The 23,332-nt window shown below is 43.8% G+C and overlaps 1 protein-coding gene across 1 annotated transcript in view; it reads left to right on the top strand.

Annotated features, from left to right (window-relative positions):
- The window catches only part of INTS1 (integrator complex subunit 1), an 84,459-nt gene that overhangs the window by 22,761 nt on the left and 38,366 nt on the right, over positions 1-23,332 (top strand). Inside the window, exons 14-23 of the mRNA XM_030211312.1 lie at positions 2,311-2,468; positions 4,010-4,106; positions 7,383-7,474; positions 8,749-8,809; positions 12,610-12,807; positions 13,891-14,020; positions 14,644-14,823; positions 18,231-18,380; positions 19,472-19,651; positions 22,624-22,728. Coding sequence (XP_030067172.1) covers positions 2,311-2,468; positions 4,010-4,106; positions 7,383-7,474; positions 8,749-8,809; positions 12,610-12,807; positions 13,891-14,020; positions 14,644-14,823; positions 18,231-18,380; positions 19,472-19,651; positions 22,624-22,728 — 1,351 coding nt within the window. The remainder of the gene's footprint in view (positions 1-2,310; positions 2,469-4,009; positions 4,107-7,382; positions 7,475-8,748; positions 8,810-12,609; positions 12,808-13,890; positions 14,021-14,643; positions 14,824-18,230; positions 18,381-19,471; positions 19,652-22,623; positions 22,729-23,332) is intronic.

The following is a 23,332-nucleotide window of genomic DNA, read 5'->3' on the forward strand; positions in this document are numbered from 1 at the left end:
GTTCTTAAGTGCTGAATATCACACTTAACTGGCTGTTTTTTTTGCCACTCCCTTATACCCAGAAATTCAGTGCCGGAGCCTAGACGTGGCCTAGCATTGAATTTCCAGAGATAATGCCGGAGGCAACAAAACACTGATTGCCACTTGCTGGATAATGGACCCAAAATGCCATTTATTTTTTTTATTTCTAGTTAGCACAGAGAGGGTGGGTGCACATTATCATACAAAGCAAACGAATGAAAAAAATATTTAACCTGAGCCTTTCAGACTCATTTCAGGCTTAGTCTGTTTTCAAACTGCAGAGGTTTGGCTTTCTGTGAGGAAGCACTATGGGCTGACAGTCTCCACTTCCAATCATTACGCAAACTCCTCCTTCCTTTGCTAGTATCATATCAAGGGCCAATCGATTTTCCCAAGTCATCTGACTGGTAGCATCCAATTGTTCTGCAATACCCTGGACAGCAACTGTGGTATAGTTGATAAATCTTTGTTGGTTGTAATAAATGTAGTTAATCCAATCAACACCCCCCCCCTACCTGTTACACTTGTGGTGGTAAATGTGAGCCCTCCAAAACCCATCTCAAACCCACGGTGCCCCCCTTCACCTGTAAGGGCTATGGTAGTGGTGTACAGTTGTGGGTAGTGGGTTTTGGGGGGCTCAGCACACAAGGTAAGAGAGCTATGTACCTGGGAGCAATTTCTGAAGTCCACTGCAGTGCCATCTAGGGTGCCCGGTTGGTGACCTGGCATGTCAGGGGGACCAGTGCACTACAAATTCTGGCTCCTCCCACGACCAAAGGGCTTGCAGTTGGTCGTTTCTGAGATGGATGTCCTTGGTTTCCATTATCGCGGAAAATCAGAAACGGCCAAGTCTAGGGACGACCATCTCTAAAGACGACCAAAATTTCAAGATTTGGGCGTCCCCGAGCGTATTATCGAAATGAAAGATGGACATCCATCTTGTTTCAATAATACGGGTTTCCCCGCCCCTCCATCGAGACGTTTTGCGAGGATGTCCTCAGCAAAACTTGGGCGTCCCTTTCGATTATGCCCCTTCCTTTTACTTTCCCTCCCAATCTACCTGACGATTTATACAATGATGCTCATTTGAATGTAATTTTATAACAGGGCACCTAGATTAAGAGTGTGAGAAGGTGCTGCTTGGGTGCTAATTTTGTAATGAAAAGTAGGCACATACTTTTTTTTTGTTTGTTTAATACTAGTGTACGTGGCAGGCGCAAATATTTACAACAGATATGCCTGCGCCAACATCTACACCTATAAATTATTACATGAAAATACTTTCAAAACAAATAGAAGGAAATATTTTTCACTCAAGGAATAGTTAAGCTCTGTGACTCGCTGCCGGAGGATAGGTAACAGGGGTTAGCATATCTGGGTTTTAAAAAAGGTTCAGACAAGTTCCTGGAAGAAAAGTCCATATTTTGCTATTGAGATAGACATAGGGGAAGCCACTGCTTGCCCCAGGATTGGTAACATGGAATGTTTCTACTATTTGAGATTCTGAATGAAATCTTGCTACACTTTGGGGTTCTACATGGAATGTTGTTACCCTTTGGGATTCTGCCAGGTATCTGTGACCTGGATTGGCCACTGTTGAAAGCAGGATACTGGGCTAGATGGATCACTGGTCTGACCCAGAGTTGGCTATTCTTATACATCTTATACTATTTTATAATCTATGTGTGTACTTGTGCTCCTCACCCATAGTCTGCCCAAATTCCACCCCTGTGCATGCTCACTGGCAGTGTATATACGCCATCATGTCATAGCGCATAGTTTCAACTAGTTGGTATTCTGTAAGAGGTCATTTATTCACATATGTTGCCAGATCCACACATCAATGATTACAATACCCCAAAGCGGGCACATATTTTACCACTTTAGGTATAGAATTATCCGCTTTCTCTATGAGAAAATGGCCTGCACACAGGGCCTTCTTTCATCAGTCCCTAAATGCTGGGAGAACCACATTCTTTCACATAGTGAAATTTGATTGGCCTGTGACTGATTGTTTCTCAGAACTCTTCGTATTAAAATCGTATCCTATTTTACACAGTAAAATGTCACAGGGATTAAAGTTTAGCTGAGACACTCTTCCGCTGTAGGTCATTCATGCCCCTTGTATTGGTCCGCTGTTGGGTAAGAGGATGAGTGATTGATTGATTCCCATGCATTTGGCTCTGTTGTCGTATTGTAGCATAGTATAATGGGCACTACCTTGCCACATGATAAGAGTGACGTAGGCCTTTTCTGCCACTGTGTCTTTCTTTCAATTCTCTGCCACAGTTTCTTCCTTCGCCTCTGCTCAGAAGTGCCACTGCTGGAAGATACACTGATGCGTATTCTGGTCATTGGTTTGTCGCGTGAACTCCCTCTGGGCCCTGCAGACGCCATGGAGCTTGCAGACCATCTGGTAAAGCGTGCTGCGGCCATCCAGGCAGACGGTAAGTTCCCCATGAGCTGTGGGAGAGAGTGACATCAGTTTGGGTTGGGACAGAGAAGATAAACTACCCACAGGCTACATGACTCTCATGTGAACACGGGTGCTACAGTACTACCCTCACAAGGACACACTGCGTGTTTCTGTGGGCATGGGAGAGGCAACACAAGGTGCAGGTGTCTGGGGATTTGACTTAAACATCAGCTGCATCTTGGATGGTGTTTGTGTAGAAGCAGGGGAAGCCTCAGTTGCAGCATGAAAGGAAAGGTGTACTCTGGGGAGTTTTGGGAGTAGGTCAGTTCCATGTTGTTAATCTTTTTGATTTTGCGTGTTTTATATGTAAACCAGGGGCGTAGCTACGTGGGGGCATGGGTCCCCACAGATTAAGCCCAGGCCCCCTCTACATTTGACCCCCCCAGCTACCGGCCGCCCCGCTGCCACATCAGGTACCTTGTTTGCTGGCGGGGGTCCCCAACCCCTGCCAGCCGAAGAGTCTTCTTCAGCGCCGGTTGATTCCGGCGCCTTCATTGTGTGATAATCTGTTTCTGACGCCTTACGTCCTACACGGGGCAACATACAGGACGTGCACGGTGCAGGACGTCAGGAGTTTGAAACAGATCACACAGCGAAGGCACCAGAGTTAACCGGCGCTGAAGAAGACTCTTCGGCTGGCAGGGGTTGGGGACCCCCGCCAGCAAACAAGGTGCCTGATGTCGATGGGGAAGGGTTTTTGTGGTGGCGGGGAGAGGGGGGTCGGCGGCGGAGGTGGTCCAAAGTGGCAGCGGGAGAGGCGGCTAAACAGTGCCCCCCCCCCCCCATCTCGGGCTCCGCCCCCCTCCCGCCAAGATCTGGCTACGCCCCTGATATAAACTGTTTAGATCAATCATTTATTTGTATTGTGTAGTGGTATATAAAAATTTTAATAAAAATTCTAAACGTACTACTCAAATACATTCAAGACAGTCTTCATTCAACAAAGCTTACAGTTTATTCAAGACAGGACAAATAAGGGATCAGGGCTTTAAATCAGATTTGGGTACTGAAAACGTAAATAGGAGTTAAGAGTTAAAAGCAACCTGAAAAAGGTGGGCCTGTGAGTTGTAGAGAGCAAGTATATGATAGACTGCAGGTGACAGGTGAGTGCTGGGATAAGCGGGAGCGCGGGGTTGAGTAAGAGGAGGGCTAGATGGAAATATGCAGATGCTGAAATGGAGGGACCCTCAGTATTCGTGCCAAAACACAAAGGTGGGATTTTAGAGGGTCTTTTACTAAGGTGTGCTCACGTTTTTAGTGCGCACTAAAAATAGGCGCGTGCTAAATATTAGAGACGCCAGTGCATTCCTATGGCATCTCTAGCGTTTAGCGCGTGCTAAAAGCGTGAGTGCGCCTTAGTAAAAGACCCCTTTAGTGACTGTAGCACTTCCTCTGCACAAAAAGGACCGGTTTTGACCAGATGATTTGTGAGCTTTAGTATTTTCGTTGGATAAACAGTTGAATAAGATTTGCTTTTGGTTTTTTTTTTTGGTGGGGGGGTTCATCTTGCAGATGTGGATGTCTTGAGAGTGGAGAGAATTCAGCTTCTTGATGCAGTCCTCAACCTGTGCACCTACCACCATCCCGAGAACATTCAGCTGCCCCAAGGGTAATATGAGAATGACAGATTGTATGAGTCGTAAGGATTTGATCCTGTACAATATTCACTGTCTTATGTATTTATTTAGATTTTGAGACACTAGGTTGTGTTGGTATTGAGGTAACCCCCGCCTGCTATTGACTCCCAGGCTGCAAGCGTGGATGTTTCAGAAGAGGTTCCATCCTGCTATGTAACGGGTGTAACCAGACTTCGGCTGGAGGGGGGTCCAGACCCCGAGGTGAGGGGTCACATTTTAGCACCCCTCCCTGTCCATTTTGACCCCCCTCCCGTTGCCGCCAAGTTCCAATCCTCGCCCGCCAGGTACCTTTGCTGGCGGGGGTCCCCAACCCCCACCAGCCAAAGTCCCCTTCAGCGCCGGTCTCTGAGTCTGGCGCGCTCGCTGATCTGGATTCTGTTTCTGTGAGTCCTGATGTCGGGCAGGACGTCAGGACTCTCAGAAACAGAATCCAGATCAGCGAACACGCTGGAGACCGGCGCTGAAGAGGATTTCGGATGGCGGGGGTTGGGGACCCCTGCCAGCAAAGGTACCTGGCAGCAGGGGAGGGTCGGCGGCATGGGGGGTGAAAGCAGGGGGGCAGGGCTAAATCTGTTTGGGGCCCATGCCCCTGTGGCTCCACCTAGCTACGCCCCTGCTATGTAATAGCTTTCCTACATCATGTCTCAGCTTCATACCCTGGTAGAGAGAGAGAGTGCCAGATTTTGCTTATCACCTTGATCTTGTTTTTAATTTAACTATTATTAACAAGCAGTTATAAGCTTATAAATCGTGAATGGAAATCAATATTATTAATAACAAGTGTACGTAAGGATACTGAGCAAAACCACAGTATTCCATTAAATAGCAAACCACTCTTAAAAATTGCTTTTTAGTTTTTATGAATACACCTTCTCTTCTTCCTTCCCCCCAGCCAACCTTTCTTAACAAAATAATAAGTCAACCAGAAACCAGTGGGTTTGGTACAGTTCGATTAATGACAGTTGGTCTAAGGTACAGTTCATCTAGAGAGACAATTTGTCTAAAAGTTAATTCATCTAATGGACAATTGGTGTAAAAATTAAATTATAGAGAAAGATGTGAAGTCATAAATTTGTCATAAAGTGGCAGATCACTTTTTTAAAGTCAATAATGAGAATACGCCACAGGCTTTAATCTAATCAAGGCATTATCCCCATGTAGCATTGCCCACAGTCTATGCTTTTAGAAGAACATTGACAAACGTGTGCTTTTTAAATTTTCTCACACTAACTTTCTTCACTTATAAGTTTATAAAATTAACTTCTTCCATAAAGTTAATGTGCTAATATTTATTTTCCGAAAATCTAAAGGACTGAGACCTGTATCTTGCTGTAGTTTTTTTCTTACAAAATTACACTGGTTTTTGCATCAGTATCCTGTGTTTAGCCGAATTGTCTTTTAGACCAGCTGAGCCATTGCCTACAAACTGTACTTGAGCGTCAATTAGGAACCCTCTACTTCCAGTATTATCTCACTGAAACCTAACGGTGCACTTCACATATATTGTATGTTTTTTAACCGGAGGAAAAAGCCCCGTATTTTTGGCTATACAGCTCAATGACTTGTTGGAGTTCTAACTGTCATCATAGGCAAAAAACCTCCCGGTAATCAAGTTTATATCCAGTCTTGCATAAACTTAGATAAAACACCACTTATCTTGTTGGTCAGATTTATTTCCCATGATCTGTTGCCACTCCGTCAATTCCACTGCCGACACTGGCCCAGGTTTCCGACACTGAGCCAGTGTCGGCAGTGGAATTGACGGAGTGGCAACAGATCACGGGAAATAAATCTGACCAACAAGATAAGTGGTGTTTTATCTAAGTTTATGCAAGACTGGATATAAACTTGATTACCGGGAGGTTTTTTGCCTATGACAGTTAGAACTCCAACAAGTCATTGAGCTGTATAGCCAAAAATACGGGGCTTTTTCCTCCAGTTAAAAAACATACAAGATATGTGAAGTGCACCGTTAGGTTTCAACCTAGCCATTAGCCATCGTGTATTTTAGATTAATGTCAGGGACCCAAACTTGTAGTGTATGATTTCCATCCTTAACCAGCTTTGTAAATATAGATCCTCTTTATCTCTGCCAAAACCTCTCCTCTCCCTTGCTTTTGATTTGGGTTTTGTTTCACGACACCCACTGCTTTCTTAAGACTGTCATCCTACACTTGGCCCTACACAGCGGAGTCCACTTGCAATATAAAAATACAAAGGAGGAGGAAAAGTCCTCAAAGTACCCGGGTGCTGAAATGAACATTGCCATTTCTGTCTTCACAGCACTCACCGGGCCATTACATCATCGCTGGCCAAAAACCTCCTTACATTATTTTTTTTTTCTTTTAATGCTCAACATCCTGCTCACTCACTCAGCGAACAATAGACAATGCATATAAAAACCGTGCAGCTTGGTCGACTAATAAGAAGCTAAGTACCTTGAAATAAGATTTTTTTAATGCATTGTTTGTTGTGAGCATTAAATAAAATAAAATTTTAAAAATTATTGAAAAATATTAAAATAAATATATGTAAGGAGTTTTTTGGCCAATGATGATGTAATGGCCTGGTGAGTGCTGTGAAGACAGAAATGGCAATGTTCATTTGAGCCACCCAGACTTTGAGGTCTTTTCCTCCTTCTTTGTATTTTTATATTGCAAGTGAACTCGTTAGCAATATATGTTATAATCTATAGTATTTTCTTTGAAGAAGTTTGGAGATCCTGTAGAAGAGTTTTTTTGAGTGGAAATGATCTACACATTGGAGTGCCTAGCAGAAGTTCAAGCTTCTCCTACTAACCTACAAATGCACTCGATCTGCAGCCCCTCATTACCTCTCTACCCTCATCTCCCCTTACGTTCCTACCCGAAACCTCCGCTCACAGGACAAATCCCTCCTCTCAGTACCCTTCTCCACCACTGCCAACTCCAGGCTCCGCCCTTTCTGCCTCGCCTCTCCCTATGCTTGGAATAAACTCCCTGAGCCCATACGCCAAGCCCCCTCCCTACCCATCTTCAAATCCCTACTCAAAACCCACCTCTTCAATGTTGCATTCGGCACCTAACCATTATACTTCTATTCAAGAAATCTAGACTGCCCCAACTTGACATTTCGTCCTTTAGATTGTAAGCTCCTTTGAGCAGGGACTATCCTTATTTGTAAATCTGTACAGCGCTGCGTAACCCGAGTAGCGCTTTAGAAATGTTAAGTAGTAGTAGTAGTAAGTTCTCTTTTGGGTTTTATTCCAGGTACCAACCTCCAAACCTGGCCATTTCCACGCTGTACTGGAAAGCTTGGCCTCTGCTACTCGTGGTGGCTGCCTTTAACCCTGAAAACATAGGTGAGTGAGGCATTTCTTCAGCTTTGTGGCAGAGATTTCCCTTTCCCTGTTTGCATTTATATGCATAGACTGTCGATTTGTGCTGTTGTGAGAGATCTTTGGTTCTGTGTATGCCCTTCACCACTGTCTCCACTCTCTGTTCATATATCTACTACACTAAAATGATAGCAGGGATGGAACGACTTCCCTATGAAGAAAGACTAAGGAGGCTAGGGCTATTCAGCTTGGAGAAGAGACGGCTGAGTGGAGTCATGATAGAGGTATATAAAATAATGAGTGGAATGGAACAGGTGGATGTGAAGCGTCTGTTCACGCTTTCCAAAAATACTAGGACTAGGGGGCATGCGATTAAACTACAGTGTAGTAAATTTAAAACAAATCGTAGAAAATTTTTCTTCACCCAACGTGTAATTAAACTCTGGAATTCATTGCCGGAAAATGTGGTGAAGGCGGTTAGCTTAGCAGAGTTTAAAAGGGGGTTGGACGGTTTCCTAAAGGACAAGTCCATAAACTGCTACTAAACGGACTTGGAAAAATCCAAAATCCCAGGAATAACATGTATAGAATGTTTGTACATTTGGGAAGCTTGCCAGGTGCCCTTGGCCTGGATTGGCCGCTGTCGTGGACAAGATGCTGGGCTCGATGGACCCTTGGTCTTTTCCCAGTATGGCATTACTTATGTACTACACTGGTTTTTGAACTGTGGATGACACCCAAAAGTGAATCACAGAATCAAATCCCAGGAAAAGAAGTAAAAGTAAGATGCAGGATGTTCATGTAATTTCTTATTGATATTTTTTAAACAGAGGGCAAATTGTCAGCTCCAACATTATGTTAATATCGAGGGTGATTTTAATTTTGGAGGATAGTCAGTGTTAAAATTGCGGGGACAATTAAAAAAAAAAAAAAGTGGAGTTTGCAGGACTCTCGGGCCTGCAAGTGAATAATCAAAGAGAAGCTTCCTGCAGTGTTTCTCTGTGAAAAATCAGAGGCTGATGGTGCAACTTGTGTTTTAGTACAAGTCACCTTTTCACAGGTTCCACAAAGTGAAATGTCACACATTATTGTTTGGCTCTGCTCTCTTTCTCTTCCTCACTGCAGCCCCCAAGTTTACCCAGTTAACTACTTAAATTATCCGGGTACAATCTTTTGAAAATAACCCGCCTTGTGAGGAAATATCCTTTAAAAATGGTTCCAAGCAGAACACTTACTGGGAAGCATTGATCTTTGCACACAAACATGATAACGATAGATGTCTCCTTATGTCTTTGCAGGTTTGACTGCCTGGGAGGAGTACCCTACGCTGAAGATGCTGATGGAAATGGTGATGACCAAGTGAGTCTGACTGCGCTTTATTTTAGCCTTGTGTGAAGGAAAGACATCTCTGGCATTGCAGCCCCTGTTGTCTCTTGTCTTCTGGGAGAGGGAGATGAGAGATGTGATCTCTCTATACCTGATTGCTTAATTTTATTGTGTTATCCATGTTCTTTATGTAATATCAATTGTATCTTTTACTCTGGAATGGCGATTGCCATGACGGAACATTGTAAGCCACATTGAGCCTGCAAATAGGTGGGGAAATGTGGGATACAAATGCAACAAATAAATAAATAATCGAGCAATATTCAGACTCTACGCTCAGCCTGCAGTGTTTAAAGATATACTCAAACGTTTAGTACCAGCTGATATCCAGATACTGGCCTTGAACGACCAGGTATATAGTTGACCGCTGGCATTATCTGGATACTAGTGCTGGTATCTGGATAAATTTTGGCTCCACCCCCCACCCCCCCCAAGGCTGCCCTAGTACTATCTTGATTGGTCTACAGAAATTTTAAGAAGCACTTGCTATTTGGATAAGGGTCGCTGAATATTGGGCTGTAAAGAGTTCTATAAAAAAAACAAAATAAAAAATGCTAATTTGCATGCACAAATTTGGGTACATGCAAGTTAATTGAATAACGAGCTAATTAGCATCAGTAATTGACTTAACAAACAAATTTATTGGCACTGATTAGAATTATTTAAAATGTGCATGTCTAGATCCTTTCTTGCTGTCTCTCAGTCCCCGGGGTCAAAGCTTAATAGTGAACAAGGTATAGAAGTTTTAGGAGTGGTAGCTGTCCGGTATGTTTAGTAGTTTGGGAAGTAGACGGGTTCTTGGGGTTGGGGGTGAGGTTGGAGGGGGGAAGAGGGGGGTACTAGGGACCAGGAAATGAGGGGGTGTAATAAGGGAGGGGGGAAATCTTAAATTCTTAGGGAGAAAGTTTATTACTCTATATTGCAGTGTTTCTCATGAAGCTTATTCAAGCTAAATCATATAGAGGTTGGTGAATGGTCAATTGTTTGGTTCTTGGGGAAAATGGCTGGAACTTAACATAACGGAACGTTGGGGCTAGTTACTACTACTACTTAACATTTCTAGAGCGCTACTAGGGTTACGCAGCGCTGTACAATTTAACAAAGAGAGACAGTCCCTGCTCAAAGAGCTTACAATCTAATAGACAAGTTGAGGAAGGCTATCAGAACACAGGCCTCCCTCCTTTCTCTAATGTAATTGCTATATTGAAGTCCTAATGGCTGTTTTATCCTCAATGTTTTTCCCTTGGAAACAAGTTTGTTTCTATTCATCGGGGGAGGGGGTTGGTAAGAGAGAGGGTGGGGAGGGTGTGTACTGAAAAAAATTGAACAATTTACAAGTGACATTTGGATTGTTATTTTATTGGTGTTCAATAAAAAGTGTTTAAACATAAAAATGTGCATGTCTAAATTTAGGTGTGGGATCCACACGAGTGAAAAAAGGGGGCAAGCATGGGAGGGTCATGGGCAGATCAGGGGCATTCCTTTTAGTTAGACGTGTAATCTACTATAATAAAACTCACCCTCAACGTTCTGAAGACAACGTTCTGAAGTCACTCAGTCACTCCCTGAAGGGTTCATGGATTCATGGTGGTGAAGCCACAACACTGACCATGTCTCTCTGCCCCGCCCTCGCATGACGGACCAATCAGAAAAAACACCCTCAACATTCTGAAACACAAAGGACCATCACAACACCGTTCCCAGGCAACACTAGGCAACGTAAGACGGACCAATCAGAGGAAACTACGTGACAATAAGGGAGGAGCATTCCCCAGCAGAATGGCTCATTATCTGTGCAGCACGGAGAGCACAGAACCACCGCTGGAATGAGAGAAGAATATTCCTGCTGTGGGTATGTGCAAAAATAGACCCGGGGGGGGGGGGGGGGGGGGGGGAGAAATTTTTAAATGCCTAATGCCAGTACTGAAGAGTGCCAGAGGGCCTATAGCACAGACTATATTTGGGATCACTTGACATGGAGTCAGAGGAGCCGGAAAACAACGTGCCCGTCACCATCTGGGATGTGGGCGAACAGGACAAGCTGCGGCCCAGCTGGAAGGATTACCCGCGACCTAGCCAGCAGCAAACGGCGACCAAGGACAGCACAGCACATCCCCCAACCCCCAAGCAAAAAACAAAACAAAAAAAGACACACACCGCACCCTCACACACTCACACACACACTCACACACAAAATAACTCTGTGAGACATACACACACACAAAAAAAGCCACATGCTAGCGCCCGTTTCATTGGTTTCGGAAACGGGCCTTTTTTTTACTAGTTATAGAATAAAGTGGAATCCACACCTGAGGTAGGCACCACGTTTCCATTGGAGTAAATGGCCAAGTGTGGTTTTATAGAATAGCACTAAGCGTTTTTTTTGGGGTTTTTTTTGGTGCCATGAATAGAATTTAGTCCTGTATGCAGGTAGTTTCTATGTCCGTAATGGGCTCACAGTCTAAGCTGCTTTTTGTTCCTGGTTCTCAGGCCGCTGTACTTACCATTAGACTACTCCTCCGTACCTTAGTCAAGACTGAGGCTGATGCTTAAGCACCAGGGATGTGCACAGGCAAAACTTTTCATTGATTTTTTTGAATTTTGGGAAATTGTTTTTCTGGTGGGGTTTTTTTCCCCCAGTTTATTTCACACATTTGGTTTAATGAAAAAACTTTAATGTGTGCAAAAAGACTTAACATGCATTAATTTGTAGGTTAATGCCTGCTAAAATGTATTTCTATTACGTAGCTTCCTAGTATTCCAGAACTTGTGGGTTAGTTGTGTCCATCAACCAGCAGATGTAGATAGAGAACTGAAGACTGAGCTGAGACATATCTCTTGGCATCCAGTACAGCTCTTCAGTATTTGTGTAGACAAGCAGTAAGGAGAAACTCAGAATAAACACAACCACCTTAAACAACTCGCTAACCTAACACTAACCAGACGAGCAAACGTGTGGACCTCTCTCATCTCTAGACAACTTGTAGAGAATGAGAGATATGCAGGATGCACCATGCAAAGTGGTGTCATTATTTGACCCATTTCTTTGCACCGAGTAAATAACTCAGAAATCTTGGGTAGGCCTCTGGAATAGTGTGAAGGACTAATGGAAAGAAAATTATCAGGTAAGATCTAATTTCTCCTTCCATTACATTGCTTCTCACTGTTCCAGAACTTGTGGGATGTCAAAAATAATCCCTAGAGTGGGTGGGCTCCTGGTGCCGCCGCCCTGAGGACCGAAGCCCCACAAGTGGCTTCCACGTGTGCCACAATGTCCATCCCTGAGCTGCCGCTACTAGAATTAGGCCACCCTGTAAGTTGCTTTGCTGAAAGCCAGCTGATGAATCAGGCCCAGGATCTAGACCAGCAGTACAGAATTGCATGGAATGTTTGCTACCATCTGCTGGAGACAGAGAATATTGGTGAGCTGTGCCTGTGCAATAATTTATATGGTGTGGAACTCACAGCTGTTAAGTCTGTCACCTTGTGCTAGGTGACAGGACATCATCCATCAGTTCTGGACTGGTCTGGTGGGGTGGAAAGGAAATTTTTTGTTTTACGACAACTCTGTAAACCATTTTGAATGAGCATTCACGAAAATTATATATAAAAATCTTATAACTAAGTAACATAATAAAAGCACAGTTCTATTAAACACAGTGTCTTGCTCAGGGGAGACAGCTGGTTTAAACGTTATGAGCATTTTTCCTTCATTGTTTATTTTGGAGGCATGGTCCAAGTGAGGATTAAAGGGCCTTTCTGTTTTTCTACAGTAATTACTCCTACCCACCTTGCACAGTGACAGATGAAGAAACCAGGACAGAACTGGTCAATCGTGAGCTCCAGGTCTCTCAGCGAGAGAAACAGGAGATCCTGGCGTTCGAGAGCCACCTGGCTGCTGCATCAACAAAACAGACAATAACAGAGAGTAACAGCCTGCTGTTGTCACAGCTCACCAGCCTGGACCCCCAGTAAGTGTCCTCCTGTATAGTCTGCTTCTCTATACCCCATTTCATAGAAATGGTCACCTCTTTTCTTAGCATGTGTTTTGTCATTCAACTAAGTCAATTGATAACTGCATCATATGCAGTATGCAAAGCCTCAAGACCACCAGATAGATTTGTGAACCAATATTTCCTTAGCGTCCCTCCGGACCAGGATTGGACTGATGGGTTGTGCACGCCTACCAGCAGGTGGAGACTGAGAAAATTCTAAGACTAGAGAGCCAATGAGAGCCCTGGCCATGTGACCCTAGCCTCAGTATTTTCTCAGTCTCCCAGCAGGTAGGAAGTGAGCCCATTAGTCTCTCTTTTTCTCTTTTTTCTTTTAGAAGCTAATAATAAGGACAATAAGGCTGCTGCTGCTTCTGTGCCTGGGGAATCTCTGTTAGAGGCTTGGCAGATAGGGATTTCTTTTCTTTCTTTTCCAGCCTCTGGGGTACTAAACTCGGGTGCCCCGAGTCCCTCTCCCCCTTCCTCCCCATCTTCCATACTTAGCTGGGAAGGGCTACCCTTTCGCTGGAAAGGTGTATTGCCTTTGGGAGAGGCAGCCATTTTTACTTTAAAATAAATACATAAATAAATAAATAAATATAAGATGTTTAAAACGTAAAGCTTTTTCTTTCCCCAGAGTGCTCATAGGCAGGCAGCTTTGTTGTGCTTCTTGCTCTTATGGAGCGATATTTATCAATGTGTTCCATTGTCTAGCTGACCCCAGAGGGAGGGACAGTGTGGATTACCTCTGAAGTCAAATGAACAGTGGCCACAGCCTGACTCACTCGATCGTCTACAAGTTCAGACTTGCATGTGCTCATGGTTGACCATCTGTTCTGCTGCTAATACCCCTAGAACAGTGGTTTCCAAATCCGTCCTGGGGTATCCAGGCAGTCCATTTTTCAGGATGTTCTTTATTAATATCCATAGGAGAGATTTCCATGCACTACCTCCACTGGCTGGGGGTCCTGTGCCCTACTGCACAGTCAGCTTTTAGCTTTTGTCCCCCATCTCAGTATCATGTCAGGAGTACTTTTTCAGTGGCCATTTCTCTTCTTGTAGGGGTCCTCCACGGAGGCCACCACCTCATGTTCTGGAACAAGTGAAAACCCTTAACCAGTCCCTGCGTCTAGGGCACCTTCTGTGTCGCAGCCGAAATCCAGACTTTCTGCTCAACATCATCCAGCGCCAGGTGGGTTTTCCTAGAACCCCCGAAAAGACAAATGGGGTTCACACTCTCCACAAAGGCAGAACACAGCAGTAACAGGGTGGAAAGGAACCAATTCCAAGTGATCTCTTGGAATTGGTTCCTTTCCACCCTGTTACTGCTGTTTTCCTAGAACCCATCATTAAGGTCTTGATTCAGTGCTCTGATATCCATGTGCGTAGAGGCTGACCAAAACTGAACCAGCAACCGAAATTTGCAGTTAAAAACTGAAACCGAACCACCTCCCTCCTACTTTCATTCTTGGTAGCCCCTCCACAGTGATCACTGTCAGTACTGTCTGTCCCTGTTGCCCCCCTCCTTTCCTCCCACTACCAGAAAGGCCCTCCCCAGGTCTACCTTTAAGCCTCCTGGTGGTCCAGTGGGTCTTCAGTGCCAGAGCGAACCCCAGTCAATCTTGCCCCTGCCAGTTCCACAGCTAAAATTATCGCTGGAATGTCTCATGGCAGCCTCGCAAGATTGCCACAGGAGGTCCTGGCAGCCATCTTGGGATTGGAAACCGTATAAGCAGGAGCGACTGAAGATTACTTCTCTTATGCTGCTTTCAATCAGCTGTAAGCTCTAGATTTAAACTTTTTCTGTTTCCCTAGGCCTCTTCCCAGTCAATGCCATGGCTAGCTGATTTGGTGCAGTCGAGTGAGGGGTCTTTGGATGTGCTGCCCGTGCAGTGCCTCTGTGAATTTCTGCTGCACGATGCTGCTGCAGAATCCACATCTGGTGAAGAAGATGAGGAAGGAGAAAGTAAAGAGCAGCGAGCCAAGAAACGGCAGGTGAGCGAAGTCCCCAGGAGAATCACAGGACTCTCAGTGGTCTGTCTTCTTCTTTTTTTTTTTTTTCTATTATGATTCAGCAAAAAAGAAAACATGAAGCTCCAATGAGAGAAGCTACAGACTTCTACTGATACTGCAAGTATGCATATGTGTATACGTTTATTTATTTATTGGTTTGTTGATTGACATTTATATCCCACATTATCCCAAAACATGCTCAGGTTCAACGTGGCTTACATCTTCAGTCCCAACAGAATTGAAAGAAATAAGGTTTACAGTTAAATTCAGTAAGTAATATAGGAAAATTAATTTGTAAGTTCAATATAATGGATAACATGCAGATTAATTAAAAAAACTGAAAATTAGATGAACGAGGAACATATCAAAGTTCAGTAGATTCAGTGGTGTGCTGGACCCGACTTGCACTGGCTCGCGAGAGCCGTTTGTTAGTTTTTTAAGAATTTGGGAATCGGTTGATAAAATAGCTATTTTAACATCCGTCTGCCAAATTTGGGCTCGGGCCCCCTCCTGGCGTCCTTCTCCCCTGTAGCTCGGGCATGTTCTCTCCCCATTGCCCTGATGCAGCACCTCTCTGCTCTCTTCCTTTTTGTCCTCCCCCCCCCCCCCCCCCCCCCCCCCCCCCCCCCTCCGCAATCAGTAACTCTTCTGTTGCGATTAATTTATTTTAAGCCATTCTGGCACGGTCAGCAAGAGCATGCTGCTTCAGCCAATCCCAGGGGCCTTCCTTCAGCTTGTCCCGCCCAGAAAGAAGGTCCCCGGCCAATCCCAGAGGCCTTCCTTCAGCCTGTCCTGCCATCGGGCGGGACAAACTAAGGGGTCCTTTTACAAAGGTGCGCTGAAAAATGGCTTACGATAGCGCAGGTTTTGGGTGCGCGCCAATCCATTTTTTAGCGTGCCTGTAAAAGCCCCCCCCCCCCCCCCCTTTTTTTGGCCAAAAATGGACGTGTGGCAAAATTGCCATGTGAGGATATGAAACTCTCTTACCAGCATGGCTAGTTTTCAGAGTTTCTTTGTGTGCAGCGTGCTTTTATAGGCCTGTGGTGAGCATCCACTTCTCCTCTACCCTGGACCAATCATAGGTGCTGCATATGTGCTGGAGACTTGTAATTGGGTCTTTCATATATGCTGGAGGCTTGCAATTGGTGTCCTTGCCACACCTCTTCTCAGTAAATTTCATTTGTAACAAGTTATACCAGGTAGCTGAGTTGCCCTAGCAACTGGAGGCCCCATCAGAGTTTGTGATCAGCCAGAAATTCCTTCATGTGGCTGATAGTAAAGAAAGATGGGGGATGGGAAATAGTGCAGCATACCTAAAGTAGAACATTATAGCTAAACATTTATAGACAATGCCTTTTCATAACATGGTACTCTATATACAAAATGTGCAGCAGTGTTCTGAGCTGTTTGTAATTTATTGAGTAGCGTCTTTACATCCTTCATAAAGAGCATTGCAGTAACAATTTGTGTTAAAACTACAGATTGAATTAAATTACGAAAAAATCTCATTTGAGAAGACGAGTCTAATTCTTTTTAGCTTCCACAAAGTCCTAAAGATTTTCGTTATGACTATAGATACTTGTGGATCAAAAGAGAGGTGTTGGTTTATGGTTACTCCCAGTATCTTCAGCCTTGACTGTAAAGCATAAGTAGTTTGGTCGACTGTGAAACTCGTGTGTCAAACATAGTGTGGAGGATACATTTAAAATAAAATAGTGCTATCTGCCATTCTGGGCAGGTAGTAATAAAAACATACATAACGATAAATCCATATTATAAAACAACGTACAAGAATGTTGTCATGAAACTAGCACTCGCCTGGGGGTAAACCCTGTGGCCACCTTGGAAGGTCAGTCCCCAGCACTGCTCAGGCCCGCCTGCACCTGGGCACATGCTCTATACTAGCACTCTCCTCCCACCACCTGGGTCCTGTTTGCCTCTGGGCTAGTCTCCTACTCTCAGGTCATTCCCCGTTGATTTTTAAGACACTGAGGCCACACTCCAGGGGTCCCACAGTTCCTAAAAAGCACCCATAGACCACAAAACACAAACCAGGATTCTTAGTCCAGGACAACAGAGTCAATAAACTAATAAGGGTTATTGTCACAGAACTTGAACAGTGAACAGAAAAAGAAATAAATCAGCAAATGGTAACAGGTAACTGAATATGGATCTGTTCCATTTTAAAACTAAACGAGGTGGTGGAGATGAAAAAGGTAACGGAGTTCAAAAATGCGTGGGATAAACATAAAGGAATCCTGTTCAGAAGGAATGGATCCTTAAAAGCTTAGCGGAGATTGGGTGGCGGAGGCGGGGCTAGTGCTCGGGAGGCGGGGCTAGTGCTGGGCAGACGTCTACGGTCTGTACCCTGAAAATGGCAGATGCAAATCAAGGTCAGGTATACACATAAAGTAGCACATATAAGTTCATCTTGTTGGGCAGACTGGATGGACCGTACAGGTCTTTCTCTGCCGTCATCTATTATGTTACTATATTTGTTTACTACCTGAGTAGTACCTGAGGAGTTCAGGAAATTTAGCTGCTCACAGAGTATATAATGTAACTTCTGACAGGGCCTCACTAAAGAGATCTTTCTCTCTCTGCTCCCTGGGTGACACTAAGAAACATCTAGTACCTCCTGGCTAGATTTGAACTCCAGGGCCAATCAGAGCCCAGGGCACTCACTTTGAAAGTATGTGGCCAATGGTACTGCAAATTGCCTTTCCACAAGCTCAAACTGGAAAAGAGGCTTTTTCTGCAACAGCTTTAAAACACAAAACAATCGCCATCTGCTGGTCAATTAGGAGAAATACACCATGGAATAATACCGTTTACAGGCTTAGAAACCCACTTTTTCGTCATAAATGTCAAAACTTTCTCACATAGTGGAGAGTGGCCTAGTGGTTATGGTGGTGGACTTTGGTCCTGAGGAACTGAGTTCGATTCCCACTTCAGGCACAGGCAGCTCCTTGTGACTCTGGGCAAGTCACTTAACCCTCCATTGCCCCAGGTACAAATAAGTGCCTGTATACAATATGTAAGCCGCATTGAGCCTGCCATGAGTGGGAAAGCGCGGGGTACAAATGTAACAAAAAAAAATAAAATAAAAGATGAAACATAACAATAATGAAAACAAACAAAATCAAGAGCAGCAGTAGCGGTCATGAAGAAGTATTAGTCAAAAACTTTGTTAATAGGTAAGTTTTGAGGTGTTTCCTGAAATAGGCAAAATTATTGTTTGACATGCATGCTCTCTGTCTACAATTCTTTTCATGGGTTTCTCTGCCTGAACAATGATTGGGCTGCTGCATCCTCCTGAGTCTCCATGAAGGCCTCTTCATCTGCTCCTCTTATAGTTTTTTGAGTGTTTCTTTTTTTCATCTATTTAGAGACAACAGAAACAAAGGCAGCTGCTTGGACGCCTGCAGGATTTGCTCTTGGGTCCTAAAGCAGATGAGCAGACGACCTGTGAAGTTCTTGATTATTTCCTGAGACGCCTCAGTTCACCCCAGGTGGCTTCCCGCATTCTGGCCATGAAGGTTAGAAAAGAATGTTTAAATGCAAAGGATCATGGCAAAAATCATTCTTCCTCCAGCTGACCCGACCACCCATAGGTCCTCCCTGGGCCTACCTTAGGAAGCCCTGGTGGTCTAGTGCCTCTTCGGGGGCAGGAATGAACCCTATTCATTCCTGCCCTGTTCCACTGCTCCTGACGCAGTGGCTGTCCGTCTCATGAGCCATTTTGTGATTGGAACCAGCACGGGCAGGAGTGTGGTGGGGTGGGGGGGAGGTGGGGTCAGAGATAGAGAGGGGCAAGCTCAGGAGGGGGCTTTTTTGGTCGGGTGTGGGGGAGGGAGTGCAGTGGGCAGTTTAGTTTATGGTTTTGGTTTACCAAGCAGCCAGTTTCAATCACAGATTTGGTTTCGGCAGAAACTTGTGTTTGGCCGGGATCTATCTTAGCAACATATATTTGGTTAAATGCATTCCAGTGCTTATAGTGAAAATTGGCTAACAGAGGAGGTAGTTTTTAATCTGTAATTGAAATCTATCAGAAATTTTCTCCTTCCTCCACGACCCTCTAGACCGGTCAAGACGCATGGGTTATGTACTCCTACCAGCAGAGGGAGACTGAGAAACACTGAGCTTTTGCATACTGTATATATAATCTGTGCAGTACACCCACTAGCCAGTATTTTCTCAGTCATCAGAGGTTTTTAATCTCAAACCTTTTATAAAAGATAGGAAAAGAGCCACAAGACTGTCTATTGTCTTCCTCTCTTGGTTCTGAAGAACGTTTGACCTCTCACACTTCTGAGAATGAGAGATGAACTTTGGGTTTATGTCGTACCCACAGCCCAAGAGAGTATCTTAGCATTCTATTCCTGGTTTTGATTTCAGTTATTTTCCTACTTCTGGAGTGGAGGAGTAGCCTAGTGATTAGTTCGTCAGATCTTGATCCTGGGGAACTGGGTTCGATTTCCACTGCCGCTCCTTGTGACTCTGGGCAAGTCATTTAACCCTCCATTGCCCCAGGTACAAATAAGTACCTGTATATACTATGTACATGACTTTGAATGTAGTTGCAAAAACCACAGAAAGAAGGTTTATCAAGTCCCTTTCCCTTTTGTAGGGTCTTTCTATGGTGCTGTCTGAAGGTGCGTCACGTGACGGAGACGAGAAAGAGCAACCGATGGAGGAGGACTCAGAGGATTCGGAGCTGCTTCACGGGTACCAGTGGCTGCTGCGAGACCTGCCAAGACTGCCGCTGTTCGATAGCGTTATGGGAACTACAGCTGCTGCTCTGCAACAGGTACATGTAACAGAAAAAGTGCAATCTCTCACTGTAGAAAGTAGAGGCACAGCCAGCAGAGGGGAGAAGGGAGTTTAATTTATGCATAGTGAATGGGAAGGATAAAGCAGGAAAAACAGAACAGAAAGAAGACCAGCATTGCTTGGAGCTAAGATTGGAGTGACTTAACGAACTAAGAAACACAGAGGAAGGAGGAGAAAAAGCTCAGGCTATGGTGTGGATGGGAACTTCATACCCACGTGGAATGGTAAACTAGTAATTCCTTATACTTGGGCCTTCTGAAATACTTGGGCCAGTCTGTAAAGTATTAGAGCTTTACAGATTGTACAAAATGTTGCTACCCATCTTATTATGGGAACTCCATACTTTTCTAACTAGACAAACGTTTTAGCGAAATAGCTTGTATATATCCAATTATCAAGCTGAGCCTGCAAATAGGTGGGAAAATGTGGGATACAAATGTTGGTAGTGTAGAGGGAGTAGACCTCTGTGCTGCGACCACCCTATTCAACTCCTGTGAGCAGTTACTTTTCCTGACTTCCCCAGGACATTATTACTTGCCATTCGAGCAGTTGCATACCAGGGCGTCCTTACCTGACGAAGCCCCAGTGGCGAAACGGGTCCGTAGGGGAGGCCCAAGTTTAACGCTGCTATAAGATAAGTAGTGTTTCTGCTCTTCATGTCCCGATTGGTGGATGTAGCACTTTGCATTAAAAAAACCTTTTAAAAACTACGTATTGTTTGACACTGAGGGAGGTGGCTAGCTATGGACCAATGATTGAAGTATGGTGACCACCTATAAGGAATCCCATTAATTTGGCTGATCGTCACCAGTCTGAGGTCGGTTCCTCCCCTTCCATATTATTTTTTGTCATCGTGCAAACCATTTGTTTTAATCCGCTGTTTGATTGCTGTTGTTGGATACAAATTTAACAAATAAAAATAAATTATGATCACTTTCACGGTGAGGTATTAAATATAACTCTAGATTATTTTGTTCTGTTAATTGGAGGAAAAGACCTCAACAGTCTATGCTTGGCAGCAGATCATCATTTCTAAGTGCCAGCTTATATAGACTCCGGTTTTATCACTGGTCAAAAAACCTCCATATTTATCTGTTAATGTTATAATTTTTTCAATATATATTTTTTTACTAATTCTTTGTGCATCAATTATAATTATAACAGTCCCAGGCACAATTTTTATTTATGTATTTATTTAATACATTTATACCCCACATTTTCCCGCTAGTTGCTAGTTTCCCAATTGCCTAGGATTGTTATAATTGATGCACAAAGAATTAGTAAAAAAATATATTGAAAAAATTATAAAATTAACAGATAAATATGGAGGTTTTTTTGACCAGTGATAAAACCGGAGTCTATATAAGCTGGCACTTAGAAATGATGATCTGCTGCCAAGCATAGACTGTTGAGGTCTTTTCCTCCAATTAATAGAAGAACAAAATAATCTAGAGTTATATTTAATACCGCACCGTGAAAGTGATCATCATTTGTCATTTCAGCTTGATATTTGGAACTCTATACTTTCAACATTTGAGCCCAGTTATTAAGGAGTTACACTGAGGCTTATTTTCAAAGTACTTAGCCTCCCAAAGTTCCATAGAAACCTATGGAACTTAGCCTCCCAAAGTGCTTTGAAAATATGCCTCACTGGCTTCTGGTAGAACCAAGAATTTTGTTTAAAATTCTTTTGTTAATAAACAAGTCATTGAGTTTTAGCTCTTCGTTTTATTTTTCTGCTCTTCTAAAAATGTATAGACCAACAAGATCTTTACAGTCAGAAAGTGCTAGTCGATGTTTGATGGTAGCAGCTCCTAGGACCATACATTATGAAGTGACCAGACATTGTGCGTTTTCAATTGCCAGCACAAGTGAATGGAATCAGATCCCAACTCAACTTAGATTACCTACGGATACGGTAGTGTTTAGAAAACATCTCAAAGCATTTTTATTCTCAAAAGGTTACCAAGGGATAGTGTAATCCTGTCCTTTGCCCCTGGGCAGGGGAATACACTTCAGCCCTAGGGGCTGGAATAAGAGAGACAATCAAACTTAGGTATAGGCGCAACCAGTAAAAATCTTTATTGATATCTCACTAAGCCAATACAAAATAATTGTTCTCTCTGGAGCAGGTTGTCATCCAGTAGCCAGACGCACAGACTGAATAACAAAACTGCTCAGCAAAACCTTCCTAGCCATCACATATATACTGTTGTAAGTTTTGTTTCTCCTAAACCAACGTATGATCATATATGGATCTTCCTGTTTCCTTCCATTACACAATATAGTAATATACAAAAATGGCAATTTCCTGTATTCTACCATCCTCTCCTACTTGTGTTCACATGCACACTTTATGGCCATTGGCTAATCCCTTATCAGTAAAGCGTGCTCACAGCGTTGCAAAACCATGTAGCAAACTAGTATGACACACCTGATGTCCTTCTCCGAACACATATTTCCGTTGGAACATCTTGGAGTCTGCAGAGTCCTCAGTCTCTCATCACCATCAAGGTTATATCCATTTGTATCTGCTATATATGGGCCGCATAGCCTCAGTTCCTCCTGAGTGTCACCTTAACATGTAACACGTACTTTCCATTTACTGAGAAAGCACTGTAGCTTACATGCAGCTGCAGGAAGAAACTAAAAATATGCTGACGACAGCAAAGCAAGGAATACTGAGGGTCACCAGAGCCATATTACAGGCCTAGTATAGGAAGGAATATACAGGATATAACGTAGTGGATGAGAATCGCAGCAGGTATGTCTTTGGAGAGAATATTATTTTAGGAAACATTTTGTGTGGTTTTAGTTTTGTTTGTTGAGCAGATGGGTATTGACGTTTTTAATGATTCTGTGAATGTGTAACCTGCCTTAACGATGGTATCATTAAGTGAGAGAATCTTGGCTGTTAAATAATTTCATTTGAAAACTTCTTTTCCTTAGGCAATCCATATGGAGACAGATCCGCAAACCATCAGCGCTTACCTGGTGTACCTCTCCCAGCACGCTCCCGTGGAAGATCAGGGACAGCACAATGACCTCGCTCTGGTGAGAGACCGAGTTCAAGCTCCTTAGCAGGGATGAATACGATATTCTGAGGGCTCAGTCTGCTCAGAAAGAGACTAGGGGCCTCTTTCACAAAGCCGCACTAGCGATTCCTGTGCGGCAAATGAGAGGACGCCCATTCAATTATATAAGTACATAAGTATTGCATACTGGGAAAGACCAAAGGTCCATCGAGCCCAGCATCCTGTTTCCAACAGTGGCCAATCCAGGTCACAAATACCTGGCAAGATCCCAAAAATGTACAAAACATTTTATACTGCTTATCCCAGAAATTCCGGGGCTTCTTCTCATTTGCCTCTCGGGAATCGCTAGTGCGGTTTTGTAAAAGAGGCCCTAAGAGTGTCCAGCATTCACCAGCTGTAAGACTCCCTTCTTTTACAGACTCACAAACTGCAGATCAATAAGCTAGAACACAAAGCAAGAATTTAATGATAGTTTAGTTTGCAGTCTCCAACAGAAGGAAAGCACTCCACTGAAGGAAAAACGCCAGGCATAAAACAGTAGAGCAAAAGAAATGGAACCTCTTGCAGATGGTGTCCAAAAAAAGACTTTATTAAAATAACTAGTAAAAAAGGCCCGTTTCTGC

The sequence above is a fragment of the Microcaecilia unicolor genome, chromosome 8, assembly GCF_901765095.1.
Source record: "Microcaecilia unicolor chromosome 8, aMicUni1.1, whole genome shotgun sequence".
NCBI classification, from domain to species: Eukaryota; Metazoa; Chordata; class Amphibia; order Gymnophiona; family Siphonopidae; genus Microcaecilia; species Microcaecilia unicolor.